At 43.5% G+C, this 18,085-nt stretch overlaps 1 protein-coding gene across 2 annotated transcripts in view; it reads right to left on the bottom strand.

Annotated features, from left to right (window-relative positions):
- BAZ1B (bromodomain adjacent to zinc finger domain 1B) overlaps nt 1-17,739 on the bottom strand; it is a 67,288-nt gene extending 49,549 nt beyond the window's left edge. For both annotated transcript variants that reach the window (XM_080830502.1, XM_080830503.1), the window contains exons 1-3: nt 17,236-17,739; nt 9,089-9,205; nt 4,821-4,965 (exon numbers count right to left, since the gene is read on the bottom strand). In XM_080830502.1, coding sequence (XP_080686628.1) covers nt 4,821-4,965; nt 9,089-9,205; nt 17,236-17,342 — 369 coding nt within the window. In that variant the 5' untranslated portion in view covers nt 17,343-17,739. The remainder of the gene's footprint in view (nt 1-4,820; nt 4,966-9,088; nt 9,206-17,235) is intronic.
- Nucleotides 17,740-18,085: the final 346 nt, after the last annotated feature.

Genomic DNA, 18,085 nt, shown 5'->3' with positions numbered 1-18,085 from the left:
TCTTTAAAAAAAAAAAAGATTTATGTATGGGGCTCAGCTCATAACCCCAGCGTCCTGGGATAGAGACCTGTATCAGGAGTTCCCTGCTTAGTGGAGAATCTGTTTCTCCCTCTCTCTGCCCTTCCCCCCGACTCATGCACTCTCTCTCTCTCTCTCAAATAAATATACAAAATATTTTTTTTAAGATTTTATTTATTTATTTGACAGACAGAGATCACAAGTAGGCAGAGAGGCAGGCAGAGAGAGAGGAGGAAGCAGGCTCCCTGCCGAGCAGAGAGCCCAATGCGGGACTGGATCCCATGACTCTGGGATCATGACCCAAGCTGAAGGCAGAGGCTTTAACCCACTGAGCCACCCAGGCACCGCAATATATAAAATCTTTAAAAAATAATAAAATGAAGATTTATTTCAAAGAGAGAGAGAGAGAGAATGCACGCCAAGGAGAAGGGGCAGTGGAAGAGGTAAGTCAGAGGAAGCAGACTCCCCCACTGAGCAGGGAACCCGGCAGAGGGTTCCATCTTCACACCTGGAGATCACGACCTGAGCCAAAACCAAAAGTTGGACCAAGTCACCCAGGCACCCTTCCACAGGAACTTTACAATCAGCTTGACAATTCCTACAGAAGAGCTGCTGGGATTTTACTATTATTTTCTGAGTATAGTTGAAAAGCTGCTGGGATTTTATTGCAATTGTGGTGAATCTATACATTAATTTAGGAAGAACTGATATTTTAACATTACTGAGTTTTCCAGCCCACGAGCAAAGATGTATCTATCATTTAAGGCCCTCTCAAATTTCTCTCAGGAACATTTTATACTTTTTAGTGTATGGATCTTGTGTATCTCTTGTCAAATTACTCCCAGAATATTTCACATTTTTTGACATTACCATGAATGGTTGATCTTTCTGGGAGCCTGGGTGGCTCAGTCGGTTAAGCGTCTGCCCTCAGCTTGGGGCATGACCCTGGGTCCTGATTCAAGTCCCACATCGGGTTTCCTACTTAGCAGGGAGTCTGCTTCTCCCTCTGCCCTTCGCCCCTGCTCATGTTCTCTCTCTCTCAAAAACATACAAATAAAAAATCTTTAATGGTACTGATCTTTCTAAATTTTAATTTCCAATTGTTTGGTTTTTCTATTATTTATCTTGTATCCTGCTACCCTGCTCATAAACTCACTTATTAGCTCTAGTAGCTTTTATGGGAGATTCCAGGAGATTTTCTACATAGACAATCATGCTGTCTGCAAATAAAGATAACTTTATTTCTTCCTTCCCAATACAGATGCCCTTTATTTCCTTTTCTGGACATACTTACTGACTAGAACCACCAATACAATGTTAAATGGAGTGGAATAGCAGACATTCACTCTTTTACCATTAGGTATGTTGTTAGCTGGAGATTATTCTGTAAATACCCTTTATCAGATTGAAGGCATTTCTATTTGCAGTTTGTTGAGAGTTTTTATTAGAAACTGATGCTGGATTTTGTTGAACACTTTTTGTGTACAAAATGAGATGACCATATGGTTTTTCATCCTGTTTATAAGGAGAATTATAAATTTATAACGACTTTGCATTTGTAGAATAAACCCCACTGAATTATGATAAACTGTCCTTTTCCTAGTGCTGGATTTCATTTGCTAAAATTTTCATTAGAAAATTTTGCATCTGTGTTCACAATGGAGTTTTGTGAACACAGACTTTTTTTCTTAATGCATAGTTTTTTCTCTTAATGTGCTTATATGGTTTTGGTATCAGGGTAATGCTGACCTTACATAATGAGTTCCAAAGAATTCACACCTCCCTCTCCTCTTCTATTTTCTATTTGTTTCTAATTCTATTTGTGTAGAATTGGTACTGTGTCTTCCTTAAATATTTGACAGAATTCACCAACGAAGACATCTGGGCATGGAGTTTCATCAAGATAATTTTAATCACAAGTTCAATTTCTTTAATACATATATTAGGGACTATTAAGGTCTGTATTATTTGTTGTTGAATAGGTTTTGGTAGTTTGTATCTTTCAAGGGATTTGTCCATTTTAGTTGTCAAATTTATTTGATAATATTCATAATATTGTTCATAATATTCCCTTATTACACTGTCAATATCTGTAGACTGTAGGTATCACCTAATTCTTCATGTTGTTTAACTTGTGTCTCCTCTTTTTTTCCTGGAAGTTTGGTTGGAGGTTTATTAATTTTATTGAATTAGCAGCTTCTGGTATCACTGATTTTCCTGTTTTCTATTTTACTGATTTCTACTTTGATCTTCACTAAATCCTTTCTTCTTCTGTTTTCTTTGATTTAATTTGCTCTTCTTTTTCTTATCTCTTAAGGTAGAATCCAAGGTCAACACTTCCAGACCTATTTTTTTCTGAAAAAAAGTTGTCTGGTTCTTTAGCGCTATACATTTCTCCTAACTTCTACCATAGGCAGCATCTCATAAATTCTAACACCAAAGGGCTCCCTTGCCGTCTAGATTTTGGTGAGTTCAACCCGTAGGAAGCAAGAGCAGAAAATCAGATGGATGGTAGAGGAAAAGTGATGTTGGGCTATTTATTCCCTTGACTGTCTCCCTAGAAAATTGGTTACATCTTACCAGCAAAGTACTCTTCTACAACTACACACTCTCTTCCAGTTCCAGTACCCACTTGCTCCCTTGTTGCTTTGGGGTTTAGAAGCGGCAGTCTGTCTACTGTTGTTAACAATCGGGTATTTAACCTTCCCTTGACAGTCTTCCTTAACCGAGATCACACTGTTGTCTGTCGTCCATAGTCCCTTTATTCAATTCAATTCAATTCCACCACTTGAATATGCCATCTGTTTCCTGCCAGGACTCTGGCTAATGTAAAGTACGTGATTAAAACCCACAGACATTACAAACAGAGAAAGAACCAGCAAGGAGCTCCAGAGAGTCAAAGTAAATCAGGGAAAAGAACGAGAACTTTGGAACCACACAAACAGACAAAAGTTTGAATCCTTGTCCCAACAACGTAATTACTGGCTACTGTGAAGCTACTAAGCCATTCCCCTCCCTCCTTTCTCTTGCCAGGCTGCCTTTTTCTGAGGCTTTTAAAAAAGATCAGGGGGAGGGGCGCCTGGGTGGCTCAGTGGGTTAAAGCCGCTGCCTTCGGCTCAGGTCATGATCCCAGCGTCCTGGGATCGAGCCCCACATCGGGCTCTCTGTTCAGCGGGTAGCCTGCTTCCTCCTCTCTCTCTGCCTGCCTCTCTGCCTACTTGTGGTCTCTGTCTGTCAAATAAATAAATAAAATCTTAAAAAAAAAAAAAAAAAAAAAAAAAGATCAGGGGGGAAAAAAAAAAAAAAAAAAAAAAAGGATCAGGGGGAGGCCTGGGTGGCTCAGTCAGTTAAGCGTCTGCCTTCAGCGCAGGTCATGATCTCGGGGTCCTGGGATCGAGCCCATATCACACCCCCTGCTTGGCAGGGAGCCTGCTTTCCCCTTTCCCTTGGTCCCTCCCTACAGCTCAGGCTCTCTCTTGTGCTCTCTCTCAAATAACTAAAATCTCAAAGAAAAAAGAAAAGGCGATATTCACTTTCCCAGCCCGTGTGCAGCTCGGGACAGCTACACAGACGCAGTCTAGCCAGTAACCCGCCACGGTAAGGGTGAGGGTCGAGTGCGTGCTTCCGGTGAAGCTTTCTTACGATGCTCAGGTAGGCACTTTCTCACTCTGAACACAGTCACAAGTTCACAACCGAGAGGCAACAAAGCTAAGGACACAACTCAACACCCTGAACAGAGCAGAAAGGCAGAAAGACAAGAAGTACAGGTCCTTGACAATAATACCCAGCCTCTATCCCAAACTTGGTACCACCTGCCCCTGAGACTTGTTATGTGAGACAATTAAAGGTCTTCACTGCTCAAGCCAAGACTACTCAAAGCATGTCCCCAGAGTGTCGTCATCACAACCTGCAGCTGCTCAGAACTGCATACTTTCGGGCCCTACCTCTGACCTTCTGAACCAAACTGTCAGGGAATGGTGCCCAAGGATGTACCTTCAGAAGTCCTCCAAGTGATTTATTTATTTATTTATTTGTTTGTTTGTTTGTTTGTTTGTTTTTTCCTCCAAGTGATTTAATTGAGGCTCAAGTTTGAGAAGTACTTGACACTGCTAGTCGGCTATTTCGTTACATACAGCTGAAACCATTCTTAACTAAAACATATCAACCTGGTGATGCCCGGGTGATTCACTCTTGTTAAGGGGCTGCCTTCAGCTCAGGTCATGATCCTAGGGTCCAGGGATCGAGTCCCGCATCGAGCTCTCTGCTCAGCAGGGAGCCTGCTTCCTCCCTTCTCTCTCTGCCTGTCTCTCTGCCTACTTGTAATCTCTGTCAAATAAATAATAAAAATTTAAAAAAAAAGATTTTATTTATTTGTGAGAGATAGAGCATGTGAGAGAGAGAGAGTGGACAAGCAGGGGGAGCGGCAGAGGGGCAAAGGGAGAGGACAAGCAGACTCCTCACTAAGCAGGAAGCTGGACTCGGGGCTCGATCCCAGGACCTTCGGATCATAACCTGAGCCAAAGGCAGACGCTTAACTGACTGAGCCACCCAGGTGCCCCAACAATTACCATAATACTAACATAATGTTAAACATTCCCAACAATGAATATAGTTCTAAAATTTGTTATAGTTCCTACACTATATTTCCTAGCAGTTCCTTACAATATCTGATACTAAGTAAAGCAGACTTCAAATATAACACAGTTTTACCAACAGAACCACACTCTGTGATCTATGCTGGAAGCTCTAATCTTAATGTACCGTTAGTGAGTCAAATCGTACCCAAAAAAACATGGGCTTACCTCAAAATCACACTCTTCTCCCACAGCGTATTTTGTCATGATCTCCAACCAAGCAGTATCTACTAATTTCTCTAAAGAGGCTGTGTTATGGTGAACCATTTCCAGAACAAGTTTCTCGTACCAGGCCGGGAACTCCTCCTTCAAACTGAACAAACATGTTATTAGTTACCAAGAAAATGCAGAAAAACCTATCTAGAGAATTAATTCAAGTTAGTGCAAACACTTCTTCGGCAAATATAAGCAGGCACTGGGGAATACAAAGCTTCAAAACCATGTGGCGCGCAGGACGAAGGAGGAACTGCTAAGAAGCTCTGTCAGATGGGCCTATCCAGGTTAATTTTCTCATCTGGAAAATAAAATTAATAGGCACATCATCTGTAAGGCTGAACATTTTCCCATCTGTTTGTATAGGAGATTTCCCTTTTTAGGTGTGAATTATTTACTCGTATCCTTACCCCCCCCTTTTTTTGCTAGAAGCCCAAAACTTTATTCTATTTGTGTTAAGTCTCAGTCAATAAATTTTTTCCTATGTATTCACATTCATTAAAAGGTCTCACAATACCTCGTGAGGTATCTAGAATTTCCACTTTATGAGTAAGGGAAATAAATCAGGAAGGGTTAACACGTTGGAACCGTAACTTGAACCCAAAGCCCTTGCAAAAGTAAAACAATGAAGTACTACTTTTCACTTAATAAACTAAAAGAAGAATTTTAATTAACATACCCAACAGGAACAAATGAGGAGTGCAACGTGGCACTCATGCACTGCACAGCCTATCAGGCTTACAACGGTAATACTCCCAGTCATTCTGTGCTGTTTATACCCAAAAATGTTCCTCCAACTGACTGCTAGCCTTAAAATCTCTTATCATGGGGCACCTGGGTGGCTCAGTGGGTTAAAGCCTCTGCCTTCAGCTCAGGTCATGATCCCAGGGTCCTGGGATCGAGCCCTCATCAGGCTCTCTGCTCAGCAGGGAGCCTGCTTCCCTTCCTCTCTCTCTGGCTGCCTCTCCGCCTACCTGTGATCTCTGTCAAATCAGTAAATAAAATCTTTAAAAAAAAAAAAAATCTCTTATCATACTGCCTTACAATTTACCTATGGAGTTACCGGCTATTCCCCAGTCCAATCAACAGAAGTCTCTCTGCCTTTGTTAAGGCTGTTACCTTTGTCCTCTCCCTACCATTCTCCCTCCCAGCTTAATCACCGCCCCAAGATGCCCTCCGACTTCCCTAACTCCATGAGGCCTTTCCTGACCCCTCTAAAACCTGCTCTCCATCAAGCCTCCCAGTCACCAAGATTCAAAGGTCACTATCCACAGTTACATCTGGGCAGTGAGGCTGGACAGTGATGCTTAGATCTTTATATCAACTTTGTATTGCTCAGATTCTTTTTTTTTTTTTCCTTAACATTTTATTTATTTATTTATTTGACAGCGAGAGCAGGGGGAGAGAGAGAAGCAGGCTTCCTGCTGAGCAACAAGCCCAATGCAGGACTCTGATCTCAGGACTCTGGGATCATGACCTGAGCCAAAGGCAGCTGCTTCGGCTGAGCCACCCAGGGGTCCCTGAATTGCTTACATTCTTTCAAAAAGTACACATAACTTTTATAAATGGAAAAAACATGATTTCTACTTTGAATAAAAACTGTAAAACCATACTTTTTCAGTAATTCCCCCCATCACACCCTATGTTCTATTCACTATCAAATCACATAAAACATGCCCCAAATGTGTTCTTTAGTACTTCCCTCCACTGTAATGGCTTCTAAGGTCAAGTAAGTTTGAAACCCACAAGGTTACACCAAGCTACAGTTTCTTTACTGGAAGTCTTCTGAAAACCTTTAATATGCTAATGTGTTTTATGACTTTTCAAGAACAAAGTTAGTAGAGCTTTTCCAAAGTTAGGGCTAAAAACCCTCTTTTCAAGAACAATTAGAGAAACCATCTTATTAGTTCTATTCCCAATAATGCCATGACTCTATTTGAATACTATCCTAAGGAAGCCTGCATCAACCTCCCATCTGCTCGTCCCTCTCTAACTCATCCTATACACTGTTTCTAGATTAATCTCAAAGCCTAACTCCAATCATATTTCTCTCCTGTTCAAAAACTGCTGTTGTCCTACTATTCACTAAATTAAATACAAATGTCTCATCCTGTCTTCTATAATTTGGTACAAACTATCCTGTCAAGGGGCGCCTGGGTAGCTCAGTCGTTAGGCATCTGCCTTTGGCTCAGGTCATGATCCCAGGGACCTGGGATCGAGCCCCACATCGGGCTCTCTGCTGTGCGGGAGGCCTGCTTCTCCCTCTGCCATTACCCCTGCTTGTGTTCCTGCTCTCGCTATCTCTTTCTCTGTCAAATAAATAAAATCTTAATAAAAAAAAAAGGCAGCCCCATGAAGTTTTCCCTAACAACTCCAGGTTAGTCCCTAGCCTCTAAATTCCCATCATTTGTCTGTATGTAGGAAAGCCTACATTATTCACATTTTGAAACTGAATTCTCTTTCTTATTCCTAACAGTGTTTCGCTTGACTCTCTTTGGGTTTTTCTGGTACACAATCATATCACAAGTAACAATCTCTGACTTGCTCCTTACTACTCTTCATACTCTTTATCATAGGTCACTGGTCACCATCTTTTTATTTACAATGAATTTTCACACACACATCTTTTTGTCTCAAAAAGACACCGAGAAAAGGCAGCATTATCTCTATTTGCAAAGAGCAAACAGTAAATGCTTATATAGTGCAGAGGATAGTGCCTACACACTGTAAACAATTCCAGAATAAGTCAAACATGAGACCTGCCCTCAAGAAGTCTACAAGCTACTATGAAGGCTGGCAACAGCCCATGGGCCAAATTCAGCTACTCACTAGTTTTTGCACATAAAATTCTCTTCTATTTACAGTCATTCACATTCATTTACATTTTACCTATGGCTGTTTTCACCGTTCTATGTCAGAGATGAACAGCTGAGACAGAAATCATGCGGCCCACAGACCCTAAAATATTTACTAACTGGCACTTTACAGATAAGGCAGGCTAACCCCTGGTCTAATGTACAGAACAAAATATATACATAAATTACACTAATCCAAAATGGAACAATGTAAGTGACCAAGCAAAGAAGGAACAAACACCAGGTTAACAGACTCAACAATTACTAGTCAGTTATGAAGCCATTACTAGAACCAGGTCTCAACTGAACCTAAGGCCGACACACCAGCAGAAGAGCAGAACAGTATCAGATTACTCAACCGTATGCTCTCTGTTTATCTGCTATCAAGAGAAGTCAATGAAAAATCCACAGAAAAAGCTTCTCTTCCCAATTCCTAAGAGTTGTTTTATTATCACCCCTGGCTTCATGTATCTTTTGCATGCTCCTACTGCCCAAAATTGTTTTCTTTGAGGAAACACCCAGATGAGTCGGTACTCTGAACACATACAGGAATTTTTTTTTTTTTAAAGATTTTATTTATTTATTTGACAGAGAAAGAGATTCACAAGTAGGCAGAGAGGCAGGCAGACAGGGGGAAGCAGGCTCCCTGCCGAGCAAAGAGCCAGATGCGGGGCTAGATCCCAGGACCCCGGGGATCATGACCTGAGCGGAAGGCAGAGGCTTAACCCATTTAGATAAACTGTCTTCAAACCATGTATTTATTTTTGATAGCTACTGAAAGACTGTCCTAAAATTTCAAATGACCACAAAATAAAGAAATCTTTCTAAATTGCTGCCTCTGTATTACTTCTAGATTATTATCAACTTCCTTGGCTCAGAACCACATTTCCAGGGGTGCCTGGGTGGCTCAGCCGGTTAAGTGCCTGACTCTTGACTTCGGCTCAGGTCACGATCTCAGGGTTGTGAGATCCGGCCCCGTCAGCCCCACACTGGGCTCTGTGCAGAGCACGAAGCCTGCTTAAGATTCTCTCCTTCTCCCTCTGCCCCTCCATCCCCCTCATGTACTCGCTCTCTTTAAAAAAAAACAAAGCAAAACAAAACCTACATTTCCAGAATATTTTCAAGGTAAAAGAATACAGCGAGAACACGCAAGAGCCTGGTAAACAGCTAAGTAAGTGTACACAACTATATATTCCACGTACTTTGTTACCAGCAAAATGCCACTAGGCAAGGGCACTAAGACATTATACTCGTGTAATATACAGTCCAATGTATGCCCATAATTTTAAATATAGTTTTACTGTCAATACTCCCCCCTTCCTAGTAATATGAAGATGGCGCTAGAAGGGCAATGCTTCTATTACTTACAGTTCAGCAACTTCCTGTTCCTCCTCCCAGGCCTCCTTGTGTGTTAGCTGGCTGCTTCCGGTACTCTTACATGTCCAAATGCGCTCACTGTACCTTTCCAGGCGGGCCTCATACTCTCTGTTAGCGGTGGCTCAGGAAAATGATATTCAAGCAACAGAGACAACTTATCCACACCCATAAAATACTTTATAACATAAAGAAAAAACTACAGCATCCTTTCTATAATGTACGGCATAAAAAGCTAAAATTGAAATTAGAGTTTTCAAGTGGCAAATCCAAATAAAATGATTAAAGCTAAAGAATCACTAAAATGGTTTGTCATGGTTTTGTTTTACAAATAAAATATTAGTATTGTAGGGGCACCTGGATGGCTCAGTCAGCGGAGCACGCAACTCCTGACCCTGGGGTTGTTGGTTCGAGCCCCACACCGGATGTAGAAATTACTTAAAAACAAATTTAAAAAATTAGTATTTTGTTATGTGATTTCTTCACTTCAGCTATTTCATCTAAAGAAGACTCCCACAGCACTGAAAATTTATAATATACAGGTAAATTAAACACAAGTCATAAGGATTAAGAATTTAAGGTATGTGGAACTGTTACACAACTGAGATGGTCAGCAAGCTTAAGAGTCTGCTCCATGGCAAGATGAGAGAGAGGGGGCTGCCCCAGGCTCACAGGCAGTCTGGAATAATCCTGTGCATATACTAATGATCCATTTACTAGAAGGCGTCCAGTCTACCTCAGAATCACCTGCTGGTTGGTCCTCAGAGTTGGTTGTTGTTTTTTTTTTTTAAAGATTTATTTATTTGAGAGGGAGAGAGAGAATGAGAGGAGAGAGGTCAGCGGGAGAAGCAGACTCCCCGCTGAGCAGGGAGCATGATGCGGGACTCGATCCCGGGACTCCAGGATCAGGACCTGAGCTGAAGGCAGTCGCTTAACCAACTGAGCCACCCAGGCGCCCGGTCCTTAGAGTTTAAAAAATCAATTCCATAAAGCCCTAAAAATAATTTTGATACCATATTTACCCAGTCTTTACGTTGTCTCCAATAATACTACACTCAACAAGTCGTTTAAGAAACGATTGTTCAGTCTTTGTAAGGCAGATGAAGAGATCCGGCCTTTAGTTAGTGCCATATAAATGGTAACTTTCCACACCCATCCCGACTAGAATTCACTATCAGCCAGCCACATTCAAATTCAAATGACAACTAACTAATTAGGCACAGCAACAGACGCTACCAAGAAAATAAACTGATACCACAACTACAGAATCAGCGGCCAATCTCTGTACTTTCCAAGTGACGCTTTTTATAGTAGTTGACATAAATGTATTTAAACAGCCCGTCTGCAATATTACCTTACAACTAAACAAGTAATTCACTGTTTATATATGAAGATTCTTTGTTTTCCAGGGTTAATGATCAGTGAAAAGACAGATAACAGGGAAAAATCCAGAAGTAGTCCAGGAACAGTAGTTTTAGCCAAGAGTATAGCACCTTCCCTTACGGTACCTTTCTCTGGGTCTGCCAAAAACAAAACAGTAAATCTATTTTCCTGGGGAGGGGGGGTGCTAATATTTAAATGACTGAACAAAAAAACAGTACCACCAAAAGCCAGGAGGCAGCATCCATACAATATTACGTAAATTCAATCTCACTGAAAATTTATAAAAACTTACAGGCAGGAAACAGCATGCTTTCCAAAGCGACACCATCGACACCATCGTAACTGATCAACAAGATAAGTTTGTTTTCTGGTTTTGTCTATTTCCACTGGGGAAGGGGAGGTAAAATAATGACAGAAAGAATCATTAAGCAGACTTAAACATTCAAAACGTCTGATAACACTAACGCAGTATTTACTTACACTGAAGAAATTCACTGGGTAAGCAGAGAGAATGTGAGACAAACATGTCCTAAAGAAAGAATTTTAGCTTTTGTTACTAGCTGTTATTTTTAAAGGCAGGAATAATGTGCCCAGTCATCCTCCTTTGATCTAGACCTACAGGGCCAGCTACGGGGTATCACCCGGATGCCTCAATGATGCCTCCAATCCAACCTTTTCTTATCACCCCTTCCCTCCCTCCTAAGCTTGCTCGGTAACAGTGATTCCCACGGAAAGGCCCTCGTGTCCCAGTCAGAAACCAAGGAATCACCCTGAGTTCTTAGTCCCTAAGTGCAACGACGCACTTACTGCTCAGTTCAGTCCTTCCTTCCACAACAGAGCCATTGCTCAAATTCAGCTTCTGAACCTCACTTCTCAGCTAGCCCAAACATTTTTAAACATTTTAATTGGCCTCACTGGTAATCCTCCTCTGGTCTTTTATGCTTCTCACCCAAACATCCTTCTTCTCAATCGTATTTGTTTTTAAACCCAGTTCTTCCTTTAAAATCTCATTTGCCCTCAGCCCCTGAAATGCAAATATATTCACACTGGGAAGCAAGCCTCTGGCTCCCATAGGACTGAAAATCACTCCACCAATCAAGATTTTGTTGAGCAAGTTCCATGATTTTTATTCTTTTAAGAAAAAAAAAGGGAGAAGCTTTTTTTCCCTCAAATACATATTTAAATACCAAAATTTTTTTTAAAGATTTTATTTATTTATTTCTTTGACAGACAGAGATCACAAGTAGGCAGAGAGGCAGGCAGAGAGAGAGAGAGAGGAAGCAGGCCCCCTGCTGAGCAGAGAGCCCGATGTGGGGCTCGATCCCAGGACCCTGAGACCATGACCTGAGCCGAAGGCAGAGGCTTTATTCAACCCACTAAGCCACCCAGGCACCCCTTAAATACCAAATATTCTCTACTGATTACGCTTTTGCAAACAATAAAAGAGCCTCCTACTCTGAGACGTATCTTTCTCACCCTCCTTTGAAAATTCACCATCAGAAGAGCATTCTCATTCTGGGGGACTGAGTGCATCCGTTCCAGTCACTTCAACTACTACCTATCTGTCAGGAATTTCTATCACCAGCTCAGTCTCCTCTCTGAACTCCAGGCCCCTAGAATACACCAGCAATGCAGACACCTCCATTTGGATACGCACAGCAACTCAACAGAAGAACTTCCAAACTAAACACTCACTTCCTACCCTCCCCACCCATTCCCAGTCAAAACTAAAAGGAAAAAACCACTAGCCCCTCTTCCAGCGTTCTCTTGTTACCTGAGAATGACCCACTAACCAAATGACAACCACAACATTATCCTTGATTCCTCCCCAATCACCAACTCTTATCAAATCTACCTAACTTATTTCTGAAATCTATTGTACTCCTCAAGCGGTAGTAAATTTGTGCAGACCTCTAGACCTGTGGCCTGGTTTACTGCATAATGGCCTCACTAGTTTCGTGGCCGCTTGTCTTCATGCTGCAGATCCATTCTCAACAAGGCAGCCACAGACAGCTTCCTAAGAGTCGGCTTTTACCCTGCTCGGATTTATAAACTGCTTCCCATAAACTTAAGACAAAGACCAAATTCCTCAACCTGTCTGCCAAGGATCTATGTCCAGCCCCACTTGGCAGCTCTATCTCCATTCCCACTTCTTCACTCCAGCTACAGAAAACCTCTTCCAAGTTTTAAAATTCAAGAACCTTCAAATTCACAAACTCTTCAAAAAGCATAGGCCTCTACTCTTCACCTAACTACAACATTCTGCTTATACTGTAGATCTCAACTGAGAAGTAACGTCCCCCAGGAAACATCCCCTGAACCCTGAAATATGGCAGATTGTACTCTTCTTTCCATACAGTCACCTCTGTTCCAGAAAAGGATTCTACTTCATCCTCTGCCCTGTGGCTTGCAAGGTCTCAGACAGGAGTAGCGCCCATCCCCCATCCCCTCCCCACTGATGCTAGGCTTGGCCACATGACTTGCTTCAGTGAACAGATGTGGACAGACAGGATAGATGCCACCACCAAGAAGCTGAAAAAGCCACCCTGGTGTTCTCCAGGTCTTCTGGCCACTAGAAAAGCACGTTAGAGACAAGGACTGCTCCTTCAGCCTGGGTCCTGGAATAAGAAAAGTATGTCTGTCCTCTTTTTCACCTTTTTTTCCACATGTGGCCAGTAGAAAACCTTTAATCCCACATGGCTCACATTGTATTTCCTTTTTTTTTTTTTTTTAAGATTTTATTTATTTATTTTTCAGAGGGAGAGCGTGCATGCGCAAGCAGAGGGAGCAGCAGGCTCTCTGCTGAGCAAGGAGCGTGATGCAGGCCTCAATCCCAGGACCCATCAGGACTATGCTAAAGGCAAACATTTAACCAACAGGGCCACCCAGGCGCCCCCCCCCTTTTTTCCTTAATTTTATTTATTTATTTGGCACAGTATGTTTCTATTGGACAGCACTATCTACCTAATAAGGTTTACATCTAGGAATGAATGAATGCCCTCGAACAATAAAAATTTTAATTGACTAGTCATCTAAGATTAATCTCAAAAGTTCAAAACTAGAATTCCTACAACCTCAACATTGGGTATTTTTAAGTTTATGTAACTCTGTACTGGTTATTACCGGAGAAAGAACGAAAAAAAGTCAAAATCAAGAGAAAAAAAGCCCATTACAATGATATTCAGTCAGCTGCCTCTAAATCCTATTTCAGATTTTAGGTTACCAAAATAAGTCACTTACTCTCAAATAACTACTCAGAGCAAATGCCAATTGAGGTTTTCATGTCCCAGCCACTGTTGCACATATAATTGCAGACAAAATGTCAAAGCAATTCTCCAAAGGTTGTGTAAGTTATAAACGACAAGATATTCTCAAATCCTATATATCTCATTACGCATCTACTTTTTCGTGATTTCAAGAGCTACCTCCTTACCACAATATGCTGCTTCTTTGTTCTCTTTAGCCTTGTAAGGACTGTTTCTTTCAATAAAGTACTTGATAGCCTGAAAGGAAGTGGCCCAGAAAAGTGTGGAGGTTAAACAAGTATAACTATAACCCTCAGAGTTCCATGTGAAATGACAAAGCACCAACTCAAAATCTGCTTTTTATTTTGTCTTTGGAACAGTCTTCATCAAGTGAAAAGCAACTCTCATTTAGTGTAACTTTAAAGAAATTAAATTATAAAAATCAACATACAAACTCACTATTCCAACGTCCAGTAAAAAATCCTGGCTTGCAACACAATTTAACTCCAACTCTTAAGACATGCTCTACTCACTCTTGCCTACTGCCAGATTAACTGTGTTCTTACAACCCCTCCTCATCACACCTTTTAAAAAAGCTCTCATATACTGAGGCTACAAAGATTACGAAGCAGTTGTTTCTAAGCTTTATGGAGGACAGTTAAAGCAATACAACAAAAACATCAGCCTACAGCAGGCTGCCTGTAGCTTCCGTTCCTCCTCAAAACCCATCTTGACTTAGCCACTGTGATTATCCTGTTGTCAGATAATCTCATCAAGAACTGATTCTGATAAAGTGAACCTCTCCAAGGAAGATCCAGTGTTCTGCCTTAGAACTAACCCAGGAAGCAATGTACCATAGATTCAAAGCTGTAATACAATAAACAGAATCATCAATATATAAAACTCAGTCATTAAATGTGTGCATCATTCCCAGCTACCACTGTAAGTTTAATGAGGAGGTACAATAATGCCTTCAAAGAACATACCAACACTCACAGCGTTAGGTTAATAAAAACATCTCACTGATTTGCTATTGCATATACATGCAATCAAAAGTTAAGCGTTAGGAGAAAATTAAAGTATCAAATTCTATTAAAAACAGAATTGTAAATATAAATTAAGAAGCAGAAAAAACATACTTCAAATGCAGCTGTTAACCAACCACATACTTGTTCTCTATGAAATCAATAAAAGCCTAATAAATATAACAACCTGTGAACCACACAGTACAATTGTTTAAAACCATCCTTGAAGTCCTTGCACTTATAGAAATTCCCAAGGAAGCAATTTCCCCCTCACTATGCAACGCAATTTAAGAAGTCCTTTGTTAAAAAGGGTTCTAAATACCAGCACAGGAGATTTTTTTAATGAAGAATTTTTTTAAAATACCTAACACTTAAAAAGTTTCAGGTTTCCATTTTCAACTGTCATTGTTAACAGAACCTCCTCCAATACAGGACTACGTTTCAATGCTTTCAGTAAATGATACAAAAAGGACAGGGAAGCCAGTTCTAAATTAACCATCTATAACCATTTTTTACATGGTTCAATACCTATCAGACTTTGAACTTGTCTCTACTGCGTGTCTCATATGCTACACTAGAACCAGACATGAAAAATAAACATCTCATAATATTAGTGAGTACCCATCAAGTGTTCAAAAAATGATATTTAAATAACGTTTTAAAAGGATATGGCAGATTCCTACAGTAATTTTTTTACCCCACTGATGTTTTTTAAATATCTCAAAAAAATCAATATAAGGGGCACCTGGGTGGCTCAGTCGTTAAGCGTCTGCCTTTGGCTCAGGTCCTGATCCCAGCCTCCTGGGATCGAGCCCCGCATCCGCTCCGATGCTCCCCGCTCTGTGGTAAGCCTGCTTCTCCCTCTCCCACTCCCCTTGCTTGTGTTCCCTCCCTCGCTAAGTCTCTCTGCCAACTAAATAAATAAAATCTTTTTAAAAAAATAAACAAAAATAAAAATAAAAAAGCAGGACACTGTTAGAATAATGCTGGGCTCAGTGGAGCTGCAGTACTTCTCCAAAGCTTTCTGAAAGTCCTAACAGGACAAGAAAAAGAACTGGATTACCACCTGAACCCCTCCCTGAAAGGCACCTCACCTCACACCACAAACGGACGCGGAACTTGCCTTCTTTTCTGGATCTACTTACAGGGATAAGGCAGAAAAAGCACTGCATCCTACCCCTGACTTTCATCGTTTCTGTGTCTGACCTTTAACAAGTCAACCTCAACCCTGTGGGCCCACCTGGCAAACGAGGCAGGAGAACCTGACCATCCCCGAGATCCATTTCAGCTACAAGATGCTACTCCAGCTGTCTTTCTCCCAGAGCCTTCCTACAGCACCGGCCCACTTTCCGGGTCCTTTTGTACGTAAACATCCAACTCCACAAACCGCACTGGAACAAGAATGAGGTTATCTTGTGCAAGACTGCATTAAAGAGAGGATCAAAGAGACATGAAATCAAACGACATCGCTCGCATGGGGACCTCCTCCCATACGGAGGGCAAAGAAGCAGAGAGAAACTAAAAAACCCAGTGCTTCCCAAGGAAAGGGCTGATGAAACTCCGTAACACAGCGGCCTTCAGCCTTGAAGCTTTGCCTAAAGAAAGCGGGATTCGGGAATCTACTTCTTTTTACACTGAAGCTTCAAATCGGGCATCCATAAAAGAAAAAAAGTAAATCAACGTCATACAACGGAAAGACCGAGCTTGTGCAAGGAACCTTCAGCGATCAGAAAAGAGGGTGCGTCTTCTGGAAAACACCAGACTCCCATTCCTGAAATGCAACATGAAAACTTGAAGCACGCCTCGGTGTTGGTCAAATGCGGGCCGATCGCCTCCTCGGCCGTCAGCATTTCAGACCTGGGCAAGCCGGGGAAGGCAGGCATCGGCTCCTCCGAGGCAACTTTCCCTTCCCCTTCCCCTAAGTCTGGGAATCCGCTCTTGGTGACGCGCCTCACGGTCTTGTCAGCTCATCACCAGCCTCAAGTCTCCACTCCGGAGGAGGAAAAAAAAAAAAAAAAAAAAACACAACAGCACAGGAGCCCCCGCGGAGATCCGGGTAAAAACGCACACACAAAAAAATCTTGCACAAGCCGAATCACGAGGCCGCGTGGGTACAATTTCAAAAACTTAAGTTGAAGGTTTAATTTAAAAGGAAAGAAAAAAGCAGCAGAAGGAAAGCCGTCTCCCGTCCGTACTTCGGGCCTAAAGCCACCCGGGGGCAGGGGGGCCGCTGGTCGAAAGCGAGGCCCGGGGACAAAGTGCGGAGCCGGGGGAAAGGATGGAGGGCGCGGGGCTCCGGGCCGGCCCGCGCCCCCACCCCCGCGGAACGGCGGGCTCGAGCTCCGGCTCGGGATGCAGGCCCGCCGGCGCCCGGCGCGCTGACAGCTGCCACGGGCGCGGGCTGCGCGGCCCGCCCGGCCCCGGCGAGCCCCCCGGCCCACCCCGCCCCACCCCGCGGGCGGCCCGGCGGCCGCGCTGGAAAGGATACTCCCGGGTGCGGAAGGCCTCCTGAGTGTGCGCGATGGTGAAGAGCGGCTCCTCGCCGGGAAGCGGCTTCACCAGCGGGAAGGGCTTGCGGCCCAGGAGCGGCGCCATCGCGGCGGTGGCAGCGGCGGAGGCGGCGGCCCGGAAGGCGGCGGCTCCTCGGCGAGCCCGCGGCGCGACACTAGGCCCCGCGGCCCGGAGCGAGCGCCTGGTTCCCGGGGGTGGGGTGGGGGGAGGGGAGGGGTGAGAGGGCGGCGCGAACTCGGCTCCCTCAGTGCTGGCGCGGCCGCGCGAAGGCCATGCAACGGGACGCGAGGACACGGAACTCCCACGCACACCGCTGCGCCGCCCGGCAGCCTCCGGCCCAACCTTCGCTACGGGTCCCCGCGTTCGGCAGTCACGACTCCTCCTCAGCTGCACCGGAGGAAATTATTGAAAAATGGCGGGAGATTCCCCTCCTCCCCCCCGCCCGGCCAGCGCACACACTAACTTGCTCCCCTGTGGCGCCGGTGGCGAATGCTCCAATAGGCGGAGAGCTGATCAGCGCTCACAGTCTATTGGCTCAGGGGAGCTGCCGCTCTGGCGCTTGAGTCCCGCCCCCTTTCCCGGCCGCGTAGTTGGGTTGCAGCGCACTAGAGGGCAGTATGAAGAGGTGAAAGGTCACGTTATGTAAGCGCTGGTGTGAGGCCTCCTTAAGGGCCTCCAGCGGCGGAGTTGAAAATGGGGGACAGCGGGGGACCGAAAGGCCTGGAATTCAAAGAGGTCATGCTAGAGAAGCCCCTTAACATATACAGACACTGCGCCATCTGTCACCGACGGCGACACCGACATCCGGGCACCACTGTCCGTGTGGT

The sequence above is a fragment of the Martes martes genome, assembly GCF_963455335.1.
Source record: "Martes martes genome assembly, chromosome: 18".
Taxonomy (NCBI): domain Eukaryota; kingdom Metazoa; phylum Chordata; class Mammalia; order Carnivora; family Mustelidae; genus Martes; species Martes martes.
This window is presented reverse-complemented; position numbering and strand designations above follow the sequence as displayed.